Genomic DNA, 26,616 nt, shown 5'->3' with positions numbered 1-26,616 from the left:
GAAGTCTCAGGTTCCGATCCCTGGCCTCACTCAGTGGGTTAAGGATCCGGCACTGCCATGAGCTGTAGTGCAGGTCGCAGACATGGCTCACATCCTGCATTGTTGTGGCCATGGCGTAGGCCAGTGGTGACAGCTCCAGTTTGACTCTAGTTTGGGAACCTCCATATGCTGTGGATGTGGCCCTAAAAAAAAAAGATAAAATTTTTACATATGTTGCCTATACTAAAAGCAATCAATGCGTAAGATTAGTGCTAATTAGTGGTTCCATTTACAAACTCAAGCTTTTAATATAAATGCACAAACATATTTGATCCATCACCCTTACCCATTAAGGGAATAGAGTTCGTGATTTTACTATAGAGGCTTCAAATAAAAAAGTTCAGACTATCTTTCCAGTTGTTGAAATAATTATGTAAATAACCTTGAAGGTGATCATTTATGTTGAAAATTAACAAACAGATGTACAGTGAGGGTTAATGGGCCCTCTAATGGGTTTCTTTATATAAGGGGTCAATTCGGGGTAAAAAAAATAATTTTTTCCTTAACTGCTATAATAACTGGAATGTCTACTTTTAATTATCTTAATCACCCTCTCTTCATAATTGAGTTGACACTGTTTGTATATCTTAATGAACTTACAGAGATTATTTCAATCGATTGGTTTTGTTAACAGAACAATAAATCCTTACTGATAAAGGATTCACAATGTAATTAGTTAGCTCTTCTTATTATGCAAATTTCTGATACTTCTGTAATGAGTAATTAAAGATTAATAAGGAAGATAGTCCCAAATTAGCTGTTTCTTATCTGTAAATGCTTCAGGATGTGTGGGGATTAGGCTATATTTGCATATTCCCAATAGACTGATAACTAAAGTAACTTTTCTTGATTTAGAAACCCAAAATTCTATCTGAAAACTCTCCTTGAAAGAGCTGTGCCTGAGGCCCTACTGTTTCACAGCAAGGTAGCTGAGAGGCTCAACTGCATGTTCTTTCCTTCTGCTCAGGAGGGAAACTTGGGAGTCCTCACTGTGCCACCTTTTCTGACCAAGTGACCTCAAGTCAGTAGCAACCACCTCTTGGTGCCTCTGTCTCCTCACCACGAGGTACATAGCTGGGGTGAATATCCAATGAGATCGCCTACATGGGACACTGGGTGGTGGTACTCTATGGAAAGCAGTTGCTGGTATCATTCATTCAACAAGGATTTAAATTCCTGCTATTTGCCAGCTACTGTCCTAGACACTGGGGATAGTCCAATGAATAAACAAGACTAACCTCTGTTCTCATGGCATTTATTCTCTTTCTTTTCCCTTTCTTTAGGGCTTTTTTAAATATGAGGCTATAAATACGTCATGGTGCCCTGATGTCTCATCAGAAGCAGGTACAACACTTATCAAGCAAACCCCTCCAGTGTCATTTCAACACCTGTGCCTTCCGTCCAAGAAATAAAAGTGGGTACCAAGCCCATACAGAAGGCTGCTCAGAAACAGGGTCAGGGACCCAGAGAAGCCATGCAGACCAAGCAACAACATTCTTGGAGCCACTCACTCTTTAAATAGCATCCATTTTTTTTTCATGCCCTCCTGTGTACCAGCTCAGGTTATCCTAGCAAGAACCCTGGGGACAATGTGACTGCAACTACTTCACAGCTATGGCATGATGTGCAGACTCAAGTAGCTCACCCCAAGACATGCCATTGTATATGGCCAAACTAGGATTCAAAACTAAATCCTGACTCTGAAGCTCAAGCTCTGTCGCTCTCACCACACTGCCTTGGCTATGTCTGGGACATAGCCACTCCATGTCCCAGATAGAGGCCATGCAGCAAAGCACAGGTAACCACCATGCAGGAACACTTAGCTAAGTACTCAAGGAAAAGAAGAGAAATAAGGAACATGACGAGGCTCACACCAGAGAATTAGGGAGGAGAAGGAAAAGAGTGAAAGTGGGCTCCTGAATCAGTGCCCCTGGGAAGCATGTTCCTGCCCCAGCTTGGTTCCCAGACCTGCCACTTCTCAGCTCTGCAACCTCCGCCAAGCTATTGACACTCTCAAGCCCTGCAGCTTCACTTGAGGACACGTTCAAACCACCCCCACCCCCTAGAGCTGCTGTGAGGAATGAAGACAATGCAAACACAAAGAGTGAGCAAATGGCACACAGTAGGCACTGAAATAAATGTCACTTTTGTTTCTGACGCTGAAATAAATTATTTTGTGAGCCTTAAACTGCTCTCGGCATTTTTGTTGTTTTCTCATCATGATTACTATTACTATCATTGTCATCAGACTAACATAGTTTAAAGTTAACTTCCACATTGAGAAAACCTAGTAGGTTAAGGAAAAATTTCCCAGGTCTAATTCCCCCAAGATTTTGAAAAGGTTGGTTCCCTAGGAAGACTAAATCTGTTACTACTCTCTCAAATGACAGTGCCTGCATGCTAAGTGAGGAAAAGAAATGTGTAAACCTGTTTTCCCAGCCCCCCAAACCCCTCCAATACCACGATCCAGTGAACCCACGATCCAGGGACTGACAGGCCCTCATCCAGGGGCATCTAATGCTGTGTAAATAAAAGCAATAAGAATGTTAACTGCTTGCGGCTAAAAGTTCAAATGAATTCAAAGTGCAAAGAAAGCACAACACAGCTGCACTCACAGCAATTATGTTGAAGAAGTCATCATCCCCCAGCGTGTCCAAAATAGAGGAGACTGTCTGCTTTGCAATCGTCAGACGGAGCCCTTTCATACTGCCACTGACGTCAACTAAAATGACCACGTCTTTCGGAGAAGTCGCTGCCTGGATGTACCTAGGTCAGAGGAAAATTAAGTAAAAATGAATCCTGAATCTCTCTGCAAGTTTTCTCTTTTTAAGAAGTTTGGAGTTCCCGTCATGGCGCAGTGGTTAACGAATTCAACTAGGAAACATGAGGTTGTGGGTTCGATCCTTGGCCTTGCTCAGTGGGTTAAGGATCTGGCGTTGCCGTGAGCTGTGGTGTAGGTTGCAGACATGGCTCAGATCCCGCGTTGCTATGGCTCTGGCGTAGGCTGGTGGCTACAGCTCCAATTCGACCCCTAGCCTGGGAACTTCCATATGCCGTGGGAGTGGCCCTAGAAAAAACAAAAAATAAAAATAAAAATAAATAACTAAGAGGTTTGACCATTTCGTACCATTTTCGGTTCCTGCAGTCAAAGGCAATGACTCCATTCTCATCTGGTTCCCATTTAATCCCTAGAAGAAAAATGGAGTTATAAGAAACCCAGAAACTTCAAATATTTATTCATAGCACTTGAAGGCTGCTCTGCTTTGCTGATTGAATGAACAGGGTGAAAAATCACATGCAAAGACCAACCCTGGGGCTCATCACATGCTCCCTCACCAGCTCTGGGAAGGAGCTTTAGGGCTGAACACTACAGCAAACACGGCTAGAGCTCAGATGCTCCAAAATCTGCTAGAGAATGGTGATATTAGTACTGCACTGTGCATCAAGAAAGGACATGAATCCAGACCCTTACCATGGCTAGTGATTAAAGTTAGCCAAGGTCATTTCTCAATGTCCTGCAAGTTGCTGGACCTGGTGACATCATTCATATATTTCTGGGCAGTTAGGCCCTGTCCCTGGACCTGGGTAGGGCAATGTCCGGGCATGAGGGGTGGAAGGCATTCAATATGTTTCTATTTCAGAATATTCACAAGTCTATTCTATCCTCACTCCTGTTTTTAAAATCAAGAGTTTGGGCCTAGCCTTCTACATTGAAATGAAATAAAATGACCCTAACTATGCTGCATAATATAATTTAAGTTTCAGGCTTTGGAGCCTGGGGGTTTTCCCTTTGTGTAAAATGGGATCCAATGTACTTAGTCTCGTGGCATGTAGGCTGGTCAGGATATGTCCAAGGTTGACATTCTCTCTTTCAAACTTAATTTTTAATGATAAACTTTCATTTAAAAAGAAAATAGTTTGCTGCCTAAAAATAAGATAGAAAAACATTGTTTTCAGCCATCAGAGCTGCTCAGGAATGGAGAATTTGAAACATAGATTTTGGAGTTAAGAAAATAAAAACAAGAATTATTTTCACAAGAGAAAATCCTGACTGGAGACTGTAGCACTGAGATTCTCCTTTCCAATTAATAAAGGCCAGCTTTCTGGACCACATGGGGCTGCTTAAGGTAACACCCCTAAGTTATTCCAAAGATAACCATGAGATGGCAGTTGCTAAACCAAAGAGTCATTTTGTTCTGTCTCCTTGTACCTACATTCCCACCTGCAAATGGACCTAATTTAAAGGTGTTTCTGTAACACATCAGAAAACAGAAGGATGAGAAGCCAATTAATGAAGATAAAATAAAATGAACATGATATTGTACACGATTAGGAAAAGAATGCAATTTATTATAAAAACATCTGACACACTGTATTTATACAAAGCCAAGTACAGCTAGGACGTCAGTCTTGACACATAATGAAATTATATACATCGTGAGGCTAGGTAATGTTCCAATGTGTAATTCCACAAAGAACTGGTTTGAGTCCAAATAAAGAGAAATTCTGCTTAATGTGTTGGCCCATAGTAGATGTTCCATAGATGTTTCTTGAATTGTGAGTGTTCTTGGACCACAACCGTATTTGATCATCATCCACCCCACCCCTTCTAGGCTATCCTTCTTCCATCACAGCCTTCTGTGCTCTACTAGGGAAGAAAATATGCAATTCTGTTATACTGTCCCACCTTTTAGGTCAGGCCCTGGGGGAAGGAATTAATGACATTCAATGTTCTCCTTTTTAACTGTAATCTCTTCCCTTCAAATGGGCTTGTAAATCCTCCCTGACTCTACTGAAAGTTGGTACATTTTGAAAACTCTTAGTCTGCTGGGAAAAGTTATAAAGAATATAATCCAGAGGAAAAAGTAGATTAAATGGAAGGACCTCCAAGCTTTTCGTCCACTAATCACAATGTTCATCCAACTCCAAGCACCATGCCAGTTGATAGACAAACAGCAGTGACTGAGAAAGACAGACCTGGTCCCTGTGTGGCTCACGAAACTCAAGTCTAGCAGGGAAGCTGACACTAGGTAAGAAATTACAAGCACCAGCAATATTGTGAAGAAGTGCATAAGGGCTGTATTAGTGTACAAAAGGTAGCTTTAGGCATTCCCGCTGTGGCACAGTGGGTTAAGAATCTGACTGCAGCATCTCAGGTTGCTGCGGAGTTGCAGGTTTGAGCCCCAGGCTGGCGCAGTGGGTTAGGGATCCTGCATGGCTGCAGCATAGGTCGCAGCTGCAGCTTGGATTCAATCCCCTGCCTGTGAACTTCCACATGCTGCAGGTGCAGCCTTAAAAAACAAAAACAAAATTTTAATCCCTAACATGAAGGAGGCATCTTTTTTTGTTTAAAGGCATCTTTTCTGACCTGAGAGCAGAATGATGGAATGTTAGCTCTCTGGAGCTGATGTAACAAAGTTCTACAAATTGTACCTTAAAAGAACACTATCCTCTCACAGATCTGGTGTATAGAAATTCAACATCGAGGTTTTGGCAAGGCCATGCCCTCTCTAAAGTCTCTAGGGAAGAATCCCTGCTTGCCTCTTCTTAACTACTGGTGGGCCCCAGCAATGCCTGGTGTTCCTTGACTTGCAGCTGCATCATTCCAATTTCCCCCTCTGTCTTCATGAGGCTGTCTTTTCTCTCTATTTGTGTGTCCTCTCCCCTTATAAAGATACCAGTTACACTGGATTTAATCCTAATCCAGCAGGATCTCATCCCAATTTCATTAAGTCTGCTACGATCCCAATTCCAAATGAGGTCACATTCTAATGCTCTAAGCAGACATGAATTTGGAGGGACACTATTTGACTCACTACATATGGACAAGACTTGTAAAACAAAAGTGAGGGGCAGCCACGGGGTGCAGAAGGTTATCCCAAGGAGAGAGAACTATGTCTGCCAAGATTTGAGAAGAGTATGTCAAGTTCAAGATGCTGAAGGAAGGCTGATATGGCCAAGCCGAAAGTATGTCTATTCCCAAGGAAAGAAGCCTTGGTGGCAGCAGGAACCAGGAGGCTCAGGCCTTTTCTGATCAGTGCAATAGGTACACACCGAGTGGGGATCAAGACAGTACCTTGGCACAGTTCTAGGTACAGCTTCCCTGGACTAACAATGAAGGTTACTCCTTGACTCAAAGTCAGAGATGGATTGGCCCTAAAGGGTCGTCTTACCTATACCTGACATTTGGGCTAGTATCTTCATTTCACAGGATGGATGCCAAGGCTCTCAAAGTTCAACAGATTTTCCCGAGATTTCTATTTAGGACTAGGACTTGACCTCCTAAATTCCATGCCACCATTCTCTTCCTTCCATAGACATTTCCATGAGGAGATTCCACGAGAAGTTACTGGATGTAAGTCTAAGTTAAGGAATAAGAGTAAACCTGGTTTCTATGCTTTGAGAGGAACATGGGAGGGCCCTTATTCTGCTTAAGGACATCTTGAATCTCTGCAGCTGGGACAGTAGAGGCAAGTATTTACCAAACTACTCTGACCATTGAGCCCTTCTTTTCCCACAAATCTCACAACAAAATGTTTTAGGAGACAAGCTTTAGGAAACCCTGTCCCAGAGAGTACTACCTCTCTTAGGATATATCAAGATTTTAGTATGTAATTTTTTGTGCACATAGATATAGCGAAAATGTTCAAGTAACTTCAAATCCCAGAGGAACGACAGTGGGTTCATCTTAAATCTTTGAGATTCAGGGAATTGTCACTTAACCAGGAAGCAACCTCAGGAGCCATATAATTTCTGGAAGTGCCAATACACCTTATGGGATCCCATGCAGGCTGGCTGTAGCACGACTCTCAAGGTGAAAGGAATGGCGCCATGCAGCAGCAGGTTTCACTGCCCTTCGGCCTTTTCTCTGCAGCACTCTGGGCTTCATGACTAGTGTCAGTGATGCCTAGCCTACCTCCTCAGCTTTCACAGGGCAGGGTGCCTAGACCATTCAGCACAGCCATAGGTGAAACTGAAAATAATGTCCAAATCTGTACTGCAGGGAGTTCCCATCATGGCTCAGCAGTAATGAACCCAACTAGTATATCCATGAGTTCATGGGTTCCATCCCTGGACCGTTCAGTGGGTTAAGGATCCAGCATTGCTGTGAGCTGTGGTGTAAGTTACAGACACAACTCGGATCCCATATTGCTGTGGCTGCAGTGCAGGCCGGCAGCTATAGCTCCAAATCAACTCCTACCCTGGGAACATCCACATGCCATGGGTGTGGCCCTAAAAAGACAAAAAAAAAAAAATCTGCACTGCAGATTCAAATGTTCAGATCTGATTAAATGTAAAATATTGTGCACTATTCAAATATCCTCTTGTTTCTCTCCCAAAGGCATTATAAAATAATACTAGAAGGAAATTAACATCATCTAAGACAACATACGTCTTCATAGTCAGTCTCCTTAGCACATGAAAATGGAGACTAGTGCCAAGAGAGCAGAACCTAACTCAGCATCATCTGAAGGTCAAGCCACACACTGACAGTATAATTCCATGGGGAATTCCTTTTGCAATACAGACAAGGAAAGGTAAGACCAGTACCTTAGAAACTGGGTATCAGACCACAAAAATCTTTTCCTATAGAGGTAAACTATTCGAAAGTGGTAGCTACTAGCCACATGTGGCTGTTTAATATTAGAGTTTAATTAGTTAAAGTTTTTAAAATTCAAGTTTTACTTCTGAATCTCATAGGCACATCTCAAGTATTCAATAGCTGTATGTGGCCAGTGGGGATCACATTAGACACTGAAGATATAGAACATTTACATCATCACAGAAGGTTTTTTCAGACATAAGAGTGTTGTCACACACCCACAGGACATAAGCTGAACCTGTGGAGGACAAAGAAAATCTATGCATGGAAATCGACAGCTTCACCACAGGTACACTAATATGTTCCTGCTTATTAAAATTCTCTTTCCAGGAGCTCTTTCCTCTCAACAGTTGGGAGTACTGAGACTAAACAGTGCTCCTTCTCGGTGATTACCTAGCACCTTCTATCTCTCCTATCTATGAAACATATCATAACCAAGATGATCTGCTCACCACTCTCTCTCCCTGTGGTGGTCACTGTCCCTGCCTTTCGGGATGCACTACAGGCAAGGTCACAGTAATCCTGACCAACCCCCATGGTTTCAGATGCCTGGCAATACCCACTGTCCAGTCTCTCTGGATGTGGGCACATGACTGAGGTGACTTTCATCCAAGGTATTGGGACTGATGCTCTCGCTTCGTCTGGAACCGTAACTGAAAAATAATCCTGTGAACCTACAGCCATGTCCCCCCATCCAAGGAGATCACCTGCCAGAGAAAAATTGTCAGAATAGAGGAAGGAAGAGATAAGAGATGGAAGGAAAGATTCAAAACTCAAATGATGACACTGGCTACTGGAATCCAGCTGAGTCTCAAAACAGTATACTCCCGAGATTTCAAGTTACATGAGTCAATAAATGTGTTTTGTGCTGGAACTGGTTGGAATTGGGTTTCTGTCACTTGCAACCAAAATCCCAGATGAATGCATTTCCCCATGAGGACAGAGACCTTTTCTGTGTAGCGCACCATTTTATCCTCAGGGCCTCATGCAGTGCTTGAAACAAAGCAAGAATTTAGGACACACTTATGAAAGAAAGGAAGAACATCCCTTTGCTCAAGGACATGTACACCTGGCACTGATTCATACTACTATACCACTCTAAACATGGAAAGAAATATTCTAAAAAGAAAAAAAAAATCCTAGCAAAATAAACCCAGGGACTCCCTCTTTTAACAATCGTTTTATGTCCAGGAGATAAGAGGTTTACTCTGTTCAGAACCAAGGACAGAGTGAACACGTGACATTTATCAGGGTAGTGAAACCCCTTCAGAGGATCATGACCCATGTCTTTATTCACATAGGACACAAGCAGAAATTTTACAAAGTCAAAATTCTGCCATAAATGTCATAAAACAACTGTAAGCATTTGAGTCAACTTTCTAATTCTGACTGATAAAAATCTTGTACATAAATTAATTTTCCTATTAGATAAATCCTTTATGAGGATTTTCTTTTGTTATGGACTGAATGTGTCCTCACAACATTCCTACATTGAAGAACCCCTATGCTCTGATATTAAGAAGGAGTGTCTTTGGGTTTAGGTGAGGTCATGAGAGTGGAGCCCCCATGATGCAATTAGTGCCCTTCTAGGAAGAGTGAGAAACACCACATCTTCCTTCCTCTCCCATGTGAAGACAAAGGGAGAGGGACGTCATCTTCAAGCCAGAAAGAGGAGTCTCACCAAGTGCCAAATCTGCCAGCACCTTAATCTTGGTCTTCTCAGACTCTTTGAGAAATGAATGTCTGTTGTTTAAACTACCTAGTTGGTGGTGTTTTGTTATGGCAGCCCAAGATGACTAACACATCTCTATTATCAAATTTCAAATCTGAAACTTTCAAATTTAGTTTGAAGACGTCCTGCTGGTAGAGACAAAAGAGGATCTGTGCTTTCTTCTTATTCACTACAGCTTCATCCAAACGCCACATAGTAAGATGTCCTTGTAGCTTCCCTGATGGGTCAGCCCCCCTCCATGCTAAACATCTGCATTAAATTCACTCTCAGAGTGTATCAAAGCAGATTGCAATTTAGTGACACTGGAACTTTAATAGACCACTGTTTATTATAATGCTGCCTTTAATAGGATGCTTATTGTTTAAATTTCTGTGAGCTCCAGGAGGAACCATGCATGCCCTGCTAAACACAGCTCCTGGGAAATATAGAATAATCTGGCAAAGCAGGCACTAGGCAGGCAAATCTCAGGGGACAGATGCTGTGTGCAGGGCAAACAGCTCCTGAAGGCAGAGGCTGGCAGTCTCTGTGCCTCAGAGTGGGAAGACATCAGGTGCCTAGTTTTACTTAATGAAAACATAAAAGACTCCACTTAATTGCTCCAAGATTATGCAGGGTGGTTTTTTTCCTTCTTTTAGGTTGAGCTTGTTAATTTCTACAGCTGTGATGTTGGCACAATTGCAGCCTCGAGTCCTGTTTTCACAACTTGTAAGCAAAATTAAAACTTCCTTTTTTAATTAAAATTCAAGCCAAGCCAGAATTAAATTCCTACTGTAAAGCAGAGACCTGGGAAAGCCCTAGAAGGAACACCTGTTCCAAAGTCCTGATGGACAAACATTGAAAAACACATCATTTGAGGGTGCTCCTGGTGGCCCTGACATGAGGACTGCCTTTCAACCTCTTCCTCCAAGAGCAGGAAGCTCTGGAATGGGGAAGCCTAAGTTCTTACACCTTTCAGTCAGAATTTAACCAGCAGACTATGGCTTGCTCCTTTCCCTGGTAATAATAACAATAATAATAATAATAATGGTGATAAGAGGAGGAGGAGTAGTAGTGATAGTAATAAAAGCAATCTCTCGTCCACAAAGATTAAATATGGTGCATTTCACACCTCAAGTCCTCCCTTTTGGGGTGGCTCTATGAATTATTCTATTAAGAAAGATGATGAAACCACGTGCAGGTCCAAATACCTTATGTGTGTGTGCAAATGTCACAGTGCCATTCTTGTCCTGCACCCTGACAATAGATTAAATAGATTTGAACTTCATCTTTCATTGTCTCCTAAGAGAAGGGGAAAAAAATTAATCCTGAACCCTAAAGGATAATATCACAGGATCAGAAGCTTGCATCATAATTCTCAATGCAGAGATACTCACCTGGATACTGCCTGAAAAAGCCCTTTGCACTTCCAAAGTACTGCCATATGAGACTCGGGTCACGATCAAAATTATCTACAAAAACTTTGTTTAAGGATTCGGACCAATAAACCCCATTGACGATTGCTGGGTCTGAAAAAAAAGAGGGAGAGAGAAAGAAGAGGAATGTTACAAACCAAAGTAAAGAGAACCCCAGATGGCATCCCACATAGCTGGTAGATAGTAGCGTGGGACCCATCCTGCAGGAAGTTGTGAAGAAGGTTATAGCACCTAAAATGTTTAGCTCCTGGCAATTCCATACACCAGGGCCTCTTCATCCTGCTTGAGTCCTCCAAGCCACCCAGGAGCCTCTACTGATGGCTACTTACTTCAAATGAACATCCCTTTTTAAGTAAATTTCATAGACCAAAGCCCTTGAGAAATCAGAGAGACCTTCTTAGCATTCTGCTCCACTTTTCACCTCCTCAGTCAGTCAGAAGTCAGTATTAAAAATAGGAAAATTGTCTTTTCTGTCACTGCAATCACCTCAGCCAACACAGCCTCATTCCAATTCTCTCCACCCGACTTAAAAGTTGACTTTAAAAAAAAATTAAGTAAATTGGAAATATGTAACTAAACCTCTCTACTTCTTTTATTCAGCAGATTGTGAGCTCCATAAGGGCAGGGATCATCTTGATCTGGTCTCCTCCTGGACCCCCTTTGACCACCACATGGCAAAAACCCCCGAAATGGATGGATGGATAAAGAGATGGAAAGATGGATGCAGAGATGGACTAAAGAAGAGGCAAAGCTGGTTCTCCAGTTCTCAACTGTCTACACTTCTGCCCCTTGATCCCATGAGAAAATCCCTTTTCCTCACCCTGGGCAGCCTGAAAATAACCCCTTGCATTTTATCTATAGGTGAGAATTAAGGGCAAACACAAAGGTAGAAAATAAGCAAGAATTTCTTGCATAGTGGTCAAAGGAAGGTGGATCACTGATGATGCTCTGTAACTGCCCACTTTTTTTTTTTTTTTTCTTTAACTGTGGAAGATCCTGTTTCAAAATGATGCAACATTAAGCAAAATTTTGTTCTTAGGGAGGAGAAAGTTGTCCAATCCCAGCATGATGAGGGTAAGAATAACAAAAGGATGAGCACGTAATAATTAAAAAGAGGAAGGGAATCCTCTGTTGAGTCCTTCCCGTGAGACAGGCACCATGGTCATCTTCACTCCTGTCACCCCTACCGCAGCACTCCAAAGCAGGTCCACTGTTGTCCACCACGCTACACAAGTGGAAAGGGAACACCAGGAGGTCAAGTTCTTTCCTAAAACACCCAACTAGCAAATGGCAAAGCCTCTGATCTGTGGTTTCCTTATTTGTAAAGTGGGAATAGTAATACTCATATGTTTTGGCTACTGGAAGGCCAAATACACTGAAAGAAAGGGACTAATGGCCATAGGCATTTGCAAAGTCATCAATGGAGCTAGTTCATCCCCCGGAGTCCAGCACCCTCACCAGAATTCTCTGTGGGCCTCTAAGTCACAGCCGTCTCACTGTGGCATCTTCAATCCAGATTCCTCTATACTATGCAGGGAGAGGATGGGGACAGATTCCATTGGTCCAGTCTTTAAGCTGCACAGTAAGCCAAAGAGCAAAGTAACTCTAGAAATGTTTATGTAAACTAGGTACACTGCAAAAAACCCTCACTGTTCGCACTGGCGCTCACCACTCCTCCCTCTGCTGGATGGCTGCCCTTTGCCAGATGGTTGCCTCCAAAATGTAGAGGGATGAGACAGCTCATGAGATGACACAGTGGGCAAACATGGTGCCTTGTCTTACTATCTCATCTCCAGCCTGTCTCATTCTTTCAGACCACTTTCCCAGATGCAACAGTCCATTTGGATTCCAACTCTCATTTCATGGGTAAATGCTCTAACTATAATAAACCACATGATAGGCTGGGAGAGTAAAAAATGGTCAAGTTAACTTTTTCCTACAAAGTAATTCTCAGTAAAACTTTATTCTCACAATCCTGGAAAATGGAGACCTTTATTGTTCCTGTCCAAGCTTGACAGTAATTACTGTGACTCACCCCTTGCTATGAAAGCCACTTAAATGAATCCACAAAGGTGCAAATGCAATAATGACAGTGAAAGATTCATGGTTATTGCCTCCTCTATCAATGACCTCAATTATAAAAACCTTTCACAATTAGAAGCAAAAACTCTATTTCACTAACTCCTTGTCTCGACATGTTAAGGAGTCCACCAGTTTCCAGGTAGACGATTCTTTATTCTTGACCACGCTTTTCTGGGGTAGTAAGAGGCTATCCATGTTTCCAGGTGGCCCCAGTAACTAAGAATGCTCCCTCCCTCTGGGAGCTCTGGGCATATCCAAAAATGTAAAAAAGAACTGCAGTGACTGAGGATCACTTCACCCACTTACAGCCACTTGTGAAAGGGACAGCATCCTCCTTCGTAGCAAGCTTACCTTTTTTCCTTGTTTGTGTTTTGTTTCAAAATTTGTTTAAAAGCCCCCTTTGTTTCAGTTAGGGTTCTTCAGGAGTCTTGGATTAATCTGAGTTTTGGCTTTTACTTTCATCCCTAATCTAAAGGGTTTCATGGACTGTATTAGCTTCCTGTAGCTGCTCTAAGAAATTACCACAAACTGGGAGTGCTTAAAACAACAGATTTATTTCAGAGGCCAGGAGTCCAAAATCAAGGTGTGTGCAGGATTGGTTCTTTCTGGAAGCTCTGAAGGAGAATCTGTTCCATGCCCCTCTCCTAGCTTCTGGTGGTTGCCAACAACCCTTGATTTCTCCTCCTCATAAAGACATCACTCCAATTCCTATCTGATCTTCCCTTGGCCTCTGTGTGTCTCTGTGTCAAATCTCCCTCTCTTTTTATTTTACAGAAATCTGTCACTGGATTTGGGGTCCACTCTAAATTCAAGATGATTCCATCTCAAAATCTCTTAGTTACATCTGCAAAGACTCCATTTTCAAATAAGGCCACATTTGCAGGATGCACTGGAGGTTAGACTCAGACATATCCTTTGAAGGCCACTATTCAAGCCACTGCATGTACTCATACTCCCTTAGTTATCCTACACAATACAGCCACATCCCATGGTTTCTAATGTACTGCTTTTAAAATCTGAGTTCAATAGGTGCAGGCCTTTTTCCTAGAGAAGGATGTTTAAAGGCCTTCTCGTTTTTCTTTACTGGAACAATTCAGATCTTCATGTCTGCATTATAATTTTATGAGCTTACGAATCTTCCTGACTTCTTTCAATGGGTCCTACCTGTAAGACACCAAACTGCACTGAAATCATTTCCCTTAATGTCTGGTGTATGTGTCAACGCCCGGCCTTCTCAGATCAATAAACTGAACTCCACATAATACAGTCATTTTCCCCAGTGTTCCTTTCCATTCTGCATCAACTTATGATTCATACTGGTCAAGAGTAAGTCTGGGAATAGCAAGTCTGCCTCCTGTTTCCTCTACCTTCTGAGAGATTAAATTACCTTCAATGCCAGTCAAAAATGTATCAGATGTTCCGCTTTTAGTAAAACAGACTAGTAGCAGATGTTTAGAGAGTATATGAGTCCCACACCACCTTTCTGATCAATTTGCAATTTGTATCTGAAAAGCACTCACACATCCCTGCTCTATCTTTATAATGTATCATATAATCCACCCCAAATCACATTTGTAGTCTCCTTTTTTTATTTCCACCCAAATCACTGCTCTCACCTGTACTTTCCTCTCAAGCTTGCAATTTGCTACATGGGGGTCACGTGACGACTAACATTCTCTCTGCACACTCCCCCTTACAGACATTTGCACACATTTCCTTTTAGTTCTATTTCTTTGAATGAGCAGCCATTGCATTTCAGTTCCATCCTCCTGTGTCCCACCTGAGATGATCAGCCTCAAGCAAATTAAAGTGTGTAGGGCACTTATCATAGCAAATGGCACATACAAAATGCTCCATAAATATGGGTCATTATTTACTCTGTGTCTTAGCGAATAAATAAATAAAGTTCTAAGAAGACTCCCAACTTTCATCCGTGTTCTCTGCAGTGTGTCTCTGGGCGGCGCCCTGACAGTGTAGTCACCAGCCTGGAACTCAGGCTCTGGAGCTGAAACCCAGGTTTGAGACATTACTCGGCCTTTATTAGCTAATGCCCTTGGATTTGTGGCTTAACTTCCCTGAGTCCCAGTGGCTCCATCTGTGAAAAGCAAATGAGAACCGTCCTCCTTCAGAAGCTGGTGACACAAGGCACATAGCTGCCCAGCGGCAGGAGGGCTCCAGAACTGCCAGCAAGTACATCGCCAGTCAAAGCTCTGTGATGAGCCCCCATTTCCCACCCAGGGAAGTCTAGCTGTCCTAGGAGCACCCAGGTGAGGCTCTACCTACGTCTCTTCCTCCCTTCCTCCAATTATCACTCTCAGTGATGTTCATTCATTTGTTTGTTCAACGAATATTTATTTATTTATTTATTTATTTTTTGTCTTTTGTCTTTTTGTTGTTGTTGTTGTTGTTGCTATTTCTTGGGCCGCTCCCGCGGCATATGGAGGTTCCCAGGCTAGGGGTCCAATCGGAGCTGTAGCCACCGGCCTACGCCAGAGCCACAGCAACGCGGGATCCGAGCCGCGTCTGCAACCTACACCACAGCTCACGGCAACGCCGGATCGTTAACCCACTGAGCAAGGGCAGGGACCGAACCCGCAACCTCATGGTTCTTAGTCGGATTCGTTAACCACTGCGCCACGACGGGAACTCCTCAACGAATATTTATTGAGCACCTAGTGTCTCAGGCATTCAGCAGTGAACCAGACAGACCAGAAAGCCGACATTTCAGTCAGAAGAGGAGAGAAAGGAGAATTCCAGATAGAAATGGGTGTGATGAAGAAAATTATAAGGGATGGTAGGCTTGAGAATTACCCTGGGTGGTTAGTCAGGGGAAGGGGAGTTATACTAGATAGCCAAAGATAACCTCTAAGAGGAGAGACCTGCATGAGCTCAAAACCTCTATCTAGCCAGCAAAAGCTTTCGAGGCAAAGAGAAGACCTAGTTCAAAAGTTCAGAGCTGAGAAGAAACTCGTGTCTTGGAGGAACAACAAAGCCATGAGTGTTACCGGAGCCTTGTGAGCAAACGGTGGAGTTACAGGATGGGGCTGGAGAGGCGGGCAGGCCACAGTGAGGATTTTAGCAGACTGCAAACGTTTCCTTCCAAGTATTCGTTTTCCAACAGACATATTCTGTGCTCCACCAGTGCCAAGGCCCATCATGCTTTTATTCATGGTTCCCAAATCAAATTTCCTTTCTTCTGAAATCTATAGCCAGCAAAACCTACTTCCTTTTTCCAGGACACACCCTTCAAGCAATCAAGAGCTTTATGGATGCCTTAGTATTTGAGCCTCCTCCCCAGACTTCAAAGTTACCTGATACTACCTCCATCTTTCCCCTCAATATCATTTATTCTCCAGCGAATTAGCAGCACTGTATTAATTAACTTGCCATTTTCTACCATAAAATATGGGTCCACTTCTAGACACTATGAGCCTACGTGAACAATTATAAGCTAACAAAGAATTACAAACTACTGTTACTCAAAAACCATTGTTTGAAGGGAAGGGACTGAATTCACATACAACGGGGTTGCTGGGGTATGGTCCTTATAAAGAAGGTATTTATTTCCTGCCCTGAACAAGCTGGAGGGAGGATCTCAGGCTTTCCTCAAGGTCTTTGAAAGGGTGTATCTCCTGGGTATAAAATTACACCGGCACAGGGTTTGGTGGGGGGAGACGACTCCACAGTTTCCCTCAGCCCTGCATTTTGGACAGAATTCAAGAGAGTGGCTGCAGAGGTTTCATGTCTCCCTTTTCAGCAAGCAAGTGGCATCTCTCGTGTTCATTCTAAATAGATCAGATTAAATAATGAATACTTTTGATGCTAATTATCAAGCAAGCACTTAGCATGTATCTGGTAACTAGCCCTTGATGTATGATGAATTATAAAATAGATTTATTAGCCAAATATTTACCCTTCCTCTAAACTTAGTGATATGTGAGATATTAAATGCAGCTTGCTTTTCACAAATCTGTAGGCATTTTCTGGCAGTCCTAGAATGAGAGGGATGAGGAAGACTCATGGCCCAGTGCTGAATCACTCTGGATGGAGTTGGGAAGTAAATTAAGTGGCAAACACACGTCCAGATTGGCAAATCCTAGAGGGTGCTCTAGACTCTCAGCTCATTGCTTCAATAAGCTAGATTTCAGGGCTAATTCTCCAGTGAGATTTCACATCGATGACTTGTTTGTTGGGGTCTCTTTTACCTTAAATATATCAATCTTAAACAGTCCTCCTCCCTTAACATATGGAAAACCTTGTGGAGAAACTTGCATTTCTTTCTCCTTGTCACTCTCATCCCTCTGGAAAACATTATTCTCAGGTCCTTGTCATCGACATTAAGAAGGAGAAAATTACGCTAGAAAACAAAATAATGATAATGACAGCAACAGAGATTACTGTTTCTGGCACCTTTACAATGTGCCACACACTATGCAGGACAGTTCCAAACTACCCTTTCAAGGCCCATTTCACAGAGAAGCAAACTGCTCCACAGAGCACTGAGGTCTACTACCGCAGCCCATCACTTGCCCAAGGCAGAGACCAGCTAACTTCCATCTTGGATCCAAACTGTGAGATGGAAGAAGATTGGAACAGAGGCCTTGAACTCTATTTACTGCCTACCAGACCGTAAATAAGGAGTGGAAGAAAAAGGCAGCAAAGGAGGTGCAGTCTAGACAACCAGTAACACGTGGCTCCGAGCAGGCTGCTGCTCCCAGCTGTGAAGAAATGAATGAAGTGCCTGGTCCCTGGACAAGGGGGCTGGGATCAGGCTTTCTTAAGGCCCTGACCAAGCCTCTTTGTATCTCAATGCTCAGGGCATGTGTATGACTTGCTGGAAGGGCACATGGTGGAAAGGATAATGTAGTGCCGAGTACCATCTAGAGCACGTCTGCATGGGTCTCCTGACACCTCCCCCTCAGGGTCTCTGCTGCAGAGCCACCAGTGAGGCTCTTTCACCACTATTGGCATTTGGATTTGAGGGCTGCTTGCAGAGACAACATTTACAAGGCATACCATCTTGGATAAGACCTTCCAGAACGAAAATAAGCATATCTCAAGGGACTTCTGATCCTGAAATGGCATTTGATAAATTGTAGTTAAGCTGGTGTCACTAATTTAAAACATCTCATTTGGTATGCAAGCTTGTCCCAGTAAGCCTCCCTTGAGGTCTCCAGCAAAGAGCTGAAGAACCAGAGCCTAGTTCCTCCCTGAAGTTTTGCTCTGGTTGGAAAGAGGGTAGAACTCACCCTGGACAGGTTCAGAGATGGGATGAGCACCGTCACCCCTTTCCTCCCAATAAGTACTAGAAAACACCGGCCTTAGAAGACCCTCACAGCAGCTCCCTGGAACTCGGCATCCTGAGGGCAAATCTGTGCTGGCTACCACAGTCAGATCACTCAGAAGCTCTAGTAGTTCCTGCCAACCCATCACTCAGAGATTACAGCCCCCTGCCCAGTGCTCTAAGATGCTCTGCTCTGGCCCAAGATGGCTTTCCAAATCCACTTGCCCTCCAGCGCCCAACATACATCCACATCTGTGCCCTGGCCAATCTCACTGAGGCTTTTCTTTTCTTGTTTCATTTATAGTAGCTGCTCCTACTACCACTGGACAACCCATGTAAAGGGTGTAAATCATGTCATATTTTCTAATTTTCCCCAAAGCATTTGGCCCCTGTACTGGATATAGCACACATTTATCTATTCTTCATTCATTCATTCAGAAAACATCTGCTGAATAGCTACTGGGTACCAAGCACTGTGTGAGGATATGGGGATAAAGAAATAAGCAAAAGCAGGCAAAGCCTTTAACTCATTGGAGCAAATAGTCCAATGGGAGAAGCAGAAAATCCAATAATTGTCTAATTATGAGCAAAATCACAGTTGTGATGAGTTAGCACAAGGGGAAAAACACAATGTTGGGGAACATATTCTTTGACAAGGTTTTCATAAACATTGATCAAAGCTGGAAGTTAAGAGTTCCCGTCGTGGCGCAGTGGCGCAGTGGTTTAACGAATCTGACTAGGAACCATGAGGTTGCGGGTTCCATCCCTGGCCTTGCTCAGTGGGTTAAGGATCTGGCGTTGCCGGGAGCTGTGGTGTAGGTTGCAGATGCGGCTCGGATCCCGTGTTGTTGTGGCTGTGGCGTAGGGCGGAAGCTGTAGCTCCTATTGGACCCCTAGTCTGGAACCTCCATGTGCCCCCAGAATGGCCCTAGAAAAGGCAAAAAAAAAAAAAAAAAAAAAAAAGCCGGAGTTTAAGGAGTGAATAGGCATTAAAAGGGGGAGGGAGCAGAGTGGTCCTGGCATCACCAACTCTAAGTTTAAATACCTGAAATTCAGAAGACAAAAAGGAGGCGGGGTAGGGAAAACTAGCAGGACCTTGAAGACCCTGGTCTATAGTCTGCTGCCAATCTCAGGAGTGACAGGGGCCCTTGGAAGGTTTGAAGAGAGGCTGGGTACATACCTTTACCATCTGGACAGCACCCGGGCAAGGGCAGGGCGGGGGTGGGTAGTGGAGGGAATATTCAGAGGCTCCTACTGTCCTTCAAGGGGAACAGGACGGTGCCTGCACTAGGGTCGCAGAGTGAGAGAAGCCAGGGCTGTCGAGAGGACAAGCTCACCAAACAGGTTCTACACTTTGAAGGCGGGTGTTTACACCAGAGGTAGAAGCTCTTTTCATTAGCCAGGTAGGAAGTCTTTAGCAGGAGAAAGCCTAGGAGACAGTGATACAGAATACTGCACCACTGGGGAGTTAGTCTAAGGGGTGCTGGCCTCCTGCTTAGAAGGCACACAAATGGGAAAATCTACTGATGGCAACAGGGAAGTCTGTCCTCCAACAGCTGGATTGTCACAGATTTGCTAACTCTGATTTCTCTGTGACAACTGTCCTCAGAATGTATATCCCTGCCAGCTGATCTTGTAGTGTGTCTCTAATTGATAGAAGTTTGTTTGCTTTTTGCTTTTTTGTCTTTTGTCTTTTTAGGGCCACATCTGTGGCATATGGAGGTTCCCAGGCTAGGGGTCCAATCAGAGCTGCAGCCACCGGCCTACACCACAGCCACAGCAACGTTGGATCCAAGCTGAGTCTGCAACCTAAACCACAGCTCAAGGAAATGCCGGATCCTTAACCCACTGAGTGAGGCCAGGGATCAAACCCGCATCTTCATGGATACTAGTTGGGTTCGTTAACCACTGAGCCATGGCAGGAACTCCTCTACTTGATAGAAGTTACTCATAAGGAGCATAAAAGACTGAAAACCACAAGGGAAAAAAAAATCCTGACCACACAATTGAGTGTTGGAAACCTTTAGCGAGACTCTCTGGGTGCTGCTGTGGGTTCACACAGTGCCATAGCATGCTACATTCTCCATCATGCTCACGGCTCCTGGGAAGGCACATGCTACTTCTGAAGGCTGAGGGGATGGAGGTCCCATGAGGGGAAGGCCACATAGTCTGTGAGGAGCTAGGATGTCCTTTCACCTAAAGGGTCCCTTAGTGGAGGAGGTGCAGGGGATGTGGGTAGAGGGTGGGATAAGGCTCAGAGCCACTTAACCCTGAGCCTCTGTCCCAAATACAACCCCTTCAAAGTAAAGCCAAATAAACTTATGCATTCAGTCAACAAATTCTTTAAAATACCTAGGGTATTTGAAGGGCTGTCTTATATTCCAAGGCAGGAGGAGGAGTATGTGTTTTGGGGGCTGGGGAGACAACACAAAGAAACACTTCTGGAGAAAACTGATATTATGACAAGTCACACATAGTAAAAGACAACTCCCAGCTAGAGAACAGAATATATAGCTGTCATCATTTGGTAGGAACCCATTCCTGATATTCACTCAGAAAGTATCCTCTCATTCCAACCTTTCAGAAGAGAGAAAGAAATTTAAACATGCCTCCCTTCCATCCCGTGGCTCCCAGTAAAATATGATTTTGTGAGCCTGCCATCTGCACTGATGCTATCAGCTTTTTATTGATATTTAATATAAACACAGCCCTGAGGCTAGCAGGTACCCTGACAGGGTCTGAAATATAATTGCCAGGGAACTGTACAAATGTGTGTAGCAATTAAGGAGCTGTCAGGGTTATTGCTGGTGTGAAGACATAGAGCTGCAGGCTGGACAAAGGAAAGCGCTGAGTTGAAGGTTGAGGGAACAGAGAGCTACAAGCCAACGGAGTAGCAGATTCACACATCATGGGGCAGTGGGCTCAGAAACCACAGGCAGCAAGATAAGTGGATTGGGGACATTCAAAAAAGGAAATGGAGCCAAGTCTAACTTTGCTGTTTGTTTTCAACCCAAAGGTGTGGAGCTGACTCTCTTGCCACTGCTGTGGGATTTATATGGAGAGACTCTAGGCAGCCTTGAGTCTGGCTTTGAAGAAAGGCCCAGGTTGGGGGCACATGAGAGTACAGGCATGGAAAGGAATTTACATTTTGCATGACTTTTCAGAGTTGTCACAGGGGTACCAGCCTAAAAAACCGGCTCAGGGGTGAGGGAGATAGGGCAGATATGGCTAAAAGGTGAGTTCTGAGTGAGGAAGAAGGAAAAATGAGCGGGCTGGCGGGAGGATTTGATCTGAGCCTCGAGGAAGACCACAGAAGCCTCTGAGCTGCAATCTACTGCACTTCTGTCCACATCTACGCTGTCATCAATTTAACAGGCAACTCAGTGCTGGTGAGGACAGGTATGGCCATAGCGATGGTGCTGCAGACATACTCTCCTCCCTGTATCAGGATCTCATTATCCTTTGAGCTTCTGGGAACCTTGGTCTTTGCAACCAGGCCAGGAGGAGCATCTAATGCATGGCCATGTCTAGTAACAGGATCTTTTACGCCTTAATTTACTTTTAAATTCTGGTCTGGTGGAAAGGAGAGGAGCACCCATTTCCAAATGCAATGATGCTGCCAAAGATCTGAGCTATAAATAACCAATGAAGTAGCAGAATAAAGAAATTTTAATCTCTTTATTAAAGCATGAATGGAAAAAGTCTTATGCCTTGCGCGCGCACGCGCGCACACACACACACACACACACACACACACAGCCTACAAGCCATCGTAGGTAAGTGCTTTCAGGTAGAACACAAAGAAAGTTTTAAAGACTTTAGTTACTGTGTATCTCATTACGTTAGAGAATTTTTTTTGTCTTTTTTGGCTATACCTGCAACACATGGAAGTTCCCTGGCCAGGGATATAACTCACACTGCCACAGAAACAATGCTGGATTCTCAACCTGTTGCGCCACAGTGGGAACTTCATGTTAGAGAAATTTTAAGCAACACATTGAATATATGGATATGCAAATTATTGCTCAGAATGGGGCTAAATTTATTTAGGAAAAATAAAGAGTTAGTTTAAAGACAAGCATTTAGTAATCATAAAGGCACTGGGCAAAAACAGAGGAAGACATGAGTGTGGCCCATAAATGACTGAAGCTGGGGAAATGGGTTCCAGTGGCTCAAATCCATTATGCTTGTTACCTCCTCCCAGTTTCCTGCCTAGGTAACTCACACCATAACCTCAACAGCATCTTAACCACTGTGGGGGATGGTAGGTGACATGTGAATGCATCCCTTGTATAAAGAAAATTGTGGGCTTTTCTTAAATAAAATATGAATATATCTTCTATGTTTTCTGAAACTGACAAACTCCTATAGGCAATCAGGCCCATGAAAATGTAGTTGTAGTCACATAACCAAGGGCATTTCTAGCTTGACACCCCTTGCCACCCCTGAAACACGTAACAGGAGTCAGAAGTAGGCCTGAGAAAGGGCAGAAAGAAGCAGACAATGTTCTCTGCAAATAAACTGCAGGGAAGATCCGCCCCCTCACAGAGCTCCATGGAGGAAGCCAATTTCATGCCAAGGTAGTTTTGATGTATGTGACACCAGGGGACTGGCTGCACATACGTAGGACATTATAGGAATCTGATTTTTTTGCTCAATTTCATGTGAAGATCCATAGGTCATAAGCCCCCCACGACCAACATACCTTGACTATACCACTAGAAGTTCAAACTACTCCCAAAGAACATTACATACACTAGGAATAATACAATTTCCAATAATGTTGGCTAAGAACCGTTAACAAGGATGTTCCAGTCGTCTTTGCACCAGACCTCATTCATCCCACAAAGGCTTATATCAACTATTTATTGGATTGTTGAACAATAGCTGTTTGGCCCAATTAATTGAGACCAAATGATTGAGTTTATGGAGTTTCAGTAGCTAATGCACACTAACTCCTTAGTGGCAGGGACTGGCGCTTGATGGTCCCTTTCCTCTTATCACATAAACTCTTGAAAAATCAAAAGTGTAGGTTTAATTTTATTCCATGACTTTAACAAAGAAGACCCTATAACTTATTATCCAAACTGGCTCACTTTTGAGAGGTGATTCTTTTCTTTTCTTTTCTTTTTTTTTTTTTTTTTTTTTTTTTTGTCTTTCTGTCTTTTCTAGGGCCACACCTACAGCATATGGGGGTTCCCAGGCTAGGGGTCAAATCGGAGCTGTAGCCACCGGCCTACACCACAGCTACAGCAATGCTGGATCCAAGCCGCATCTGCAACCCGCACCACGGCTCACGGCAATGCCGGATCCTTAACCCACTGAGCAAGGCCACGGATCGAACCCACAACCTCACGGTTCCTGGTCGGATTTATTAACCACTGAGCCACAACGGGAACTCCAAGAGGTGATCTTTTTATTAATACATAGAGATGACTAGTGTAAACAGGTCCATCCGTGGCAACTCACCCCACTCTACAGTGGTACTGGATGACAGTGTGTGCATGTGTGTATCTGTGTGTGTTATCATATAATCATGATGTGCAGTTGACTGGTTAACCAATAAGAATTACAGCAAGGAATCATATTTATAATAATTTATCAAATACTTTCTTTTAACACTTAGCCAATCATTGTATGTAAGTGTGTGTCCTTCATAGTACCAGGGGAAGCTGACTAGCTATGGATGTTTAACTTGCTCAAAGTGTTTTATTGATGGAAGAAGAAATGGAAGACATTAATTAGTCCACTAAATTGATTAACTGGAGGCTACTTAAGACTGCTTCCACTGGGATTATGTCAGTGCACCCTCTACTTCTTCAAGTTGGGAATCTTTCCAATTTAAGGAACCAAACAGCCTAATTAACATACCTTAAAAAAAAATACTAGCCCATAGGACTAAAAAGATTAGGGATAGAAATGGCTTAAAGGCTAGGTTAATCTAGAGATTGCCAATAGTTTCGCTATCTTTCTGTTCTGCATCTGCCTGAGCTGGCTCCATCCTCAGACCCTTCCTCTCATACATCCTGGCCTTCATCCTAAAGCCTTTGCCCCAGCGTCTCCAGCCTCTCCCCTTATGTGGCCACAAAACTGCTGCAGCACTTACAGCCATAAACCTTTTCCCCATCCTGCTCATGGGCAGAATGACATCTTCAAGTATTCTTACCCTTATGGACTTTGTTGTATACCCATCCCTGAACTAATCAACACAGGAGGGGGATGAGGCATCCTGATCAATTGGCTTAAACCTGCTTAGCCTTCGGTCTGAAGCAGCCATGAAGGATAGGTTTCTGAAAGAAATTCAGGGTGGCACTGGAGGGAAGAGGAAAGAGAGGATGCCAAACCAGAAACATCTCCTCCAAGTTTCCAATATGGTCACAAACACCCAGGGAGTCATCTCAGAGGCCGTAAAATCCATGAGACTCAGGATTTCACCAAGCACTAATTCAGTTAAAGAATTCAAATCTGGCAGGATCATTTGTTAAGTGAAGCACTTCCACACCACAGCAATGTATAAGAAGTTTGTTAAGTGTTCTATAAGTGTGTGACAGATAGAAGAAACTTTATCAAAGAAAGTTTAATACAAAAGATGGATCTCTTGGGATGCAGAGCAAAAAAATCAAAGAAGAGAGAAGGAAGTGCTTCATGGGAAATAATGCTCCAAGTTCAGAAGATTACATGCTACAAATAACAATGAAAAAGAAAATAATGTTATTGCTACTAAAATAAAACCAACCAAGCCATACATATTTAACAGGAACTTCACCAAGAGAGGAAGAAGCCAGATGGTACAAAAATAATGTATGACAAGGACAGGCTTTAAGAAATGGAAGTTGATCTCCAAAACTTTTAAGGACAGAGCTACTTACAGTTTTTGGCTGAAATTATTTTAATAATGGCAAGCTTTTAAGTCAGGGCTTGACAAATACTTTCTTAAAAATTTTAGTAGCCCAAAATTCAGTATCTTATTTGTGGAAATAGTTATTCAGAAAGATCTTCTAGCAATAAAGATGCTAAAAGTTTTATATAGTGATAGTGGGTTATTTAATCAGTTTGATTAAATAGTTTTAAACATATTTTAAACTGCCAGAAATACAGAGGAAATCAAAACTCCAGTAACATTTTGGAGTCCTAACACATTTGATGACTAATTTTATTACAGCAGTTAACTAGAGATAAGACATGTAATCTATGCAGCTACTATCAAATTCAGCTGTCTTATTTAATCTGCCGTGATTTCACCCTTTGGCCTGTTTGATTATTTTTAAATAGTTTGGTACTATTTTGTATGTGAATTAAAGAGCATATAAAGTTAATTGTTGCTGTTTCAATAGCAGTTACATGATTCTAGAATACAACAAAGTGTTTGTAAGAACTGAGAGCTACATTACTCATGGAATGATGTCCCAAAGCAAGGACCATCTATGATTCCAGATCAACGCTGACAAGGTCAAAATAAAGAAGGCTAGCTTGTGAGGTCAGGACATGGGTGAACTTAACAATAACAAGAGAAGAAGTTAAGAGAGGATAATAAAGTTTGTTTCAGAACAACAGTTCATCATCAAAGACAGAATTATTTAAGAGAAAACATGTTACTTAAAACAAACATTTAATCTAATTTAAAGTTGTTCAACATTTTTTCTCTAAAATATATTATGTATTTACTATGTATATATGGAGATCTTATCTCTTACAATTGAATTAGGAATAAGACAGAGCTAATTAGCATATGAGATCAGTACAAATTCATACCAGAGGGTCAATCTGATCCTTATGAATGGCACAGTCTATATAAGAAGAGAGGGAAAAGGAAGAAGGACAAGAAAAAAATCATCCCTTTTGTCTTGAAAGTAGTGGACTGCAGTGCACTGAGGGGTACAAAAAAATTAATAACTTACTGAGTTCTTAACTTTCTCCAGACATTGTCTTTAAGGCAAGGTGGTGGGGGTGGGGAGAGTTTCAAATGCTTAAAATCTCTGCAAAACTATTAGCAAAAACAATATGGAAATACATAACAGATGCACAAAGGCGTCTTGGGATGAATATATTAAGGACCCACAACTGCAAATTCTAAAATCTACTTAATTGTGCCAAAGAGAAACATACGAAAGACCTTTTGATAAACAAAATGCAGACAATGTTTCAAAAAAAATCTTGAGGTGTTGAGCCAAGGACTATTCCTCAGTTGGATATTTCAGACTCTAACTAGACCACCAAAATAGGCTCAGCTGTCACGCTGGCCACCTTTGAGAACAGTAATACAACCCAAGTCTCGGTCCTATGTGGTGAGAGAATAGAATAATAAAATGAATTCTGCAAGAAGATTCCACTTGGGGCTTTTTATCTTAGACCAAACATAGCGTTCTTTTCTAGGGGGAGAGAGTGGAAATAGTTTTATTCTTTCCCTTAAAAAATAACTTATCATTTAATTAACAAAAATATTCTTAGAGTTCCAACTGTGGCT

General features: G+C 42.7%; 1 protein-coding gene across 4 annotated transcripts in view; it reads right to left on the bottom strand.

Moving 5' to 3' along the window:
- CACNA2D3 (calcium voltage-gated channel auxiliary subunit alpha2delta 3) overlaps positions 1 to 26,616 on the bottom strand; it is an 802,825-nt gene that overhangs the window by 433,391 nt on the left and 342,818 nt on the right. For all 4 annotated transcript variants that reach the window (XM_021068973.1, XM_021068975.1, XM_021068974.1 and 1 more), the window contains 3 exons: positions 10,748 to 10,879; positions 3,167 to 3,227; positions 2,655 to 2,805 (listed from right to left, as the gene is read on the bottom strand). In XM_021068973.1, coding sequence (XP_020924632.1) covers positions 2,655 to 2,805; positions 3,167 to 3,227; positions 10,748 to 10,879 — 344 coding nt within the window. The remainder of the gene's footprint in view (positions 1 to 2,654; positions 2,806 to 3,166; positions 3,228 to 10,747; positions 10,880 to 26,616) is intronic.

The sequence above is a fragment of the Sus scrofa genome, chromosome 13 (genome assembly GCF_000003025.6).
Source record: "Sus scrofa isolate TJ Tabasco breed Duroc chromosome 13, Sscrofa11.1, whole genome shotgun sequence".
In the NCBI taxonomy this organism is placed as follows: domain Eukaryota; kingdom Metazoa; phylum Chordata; class Mammalia; order Artiodactyla; family Suidae; genus Sus; species Sus scrofa.
Note: the sequence above shows the minus strand (reverse complement) of the source record. Positions and strands in the feature narration are given on the sequence as shown.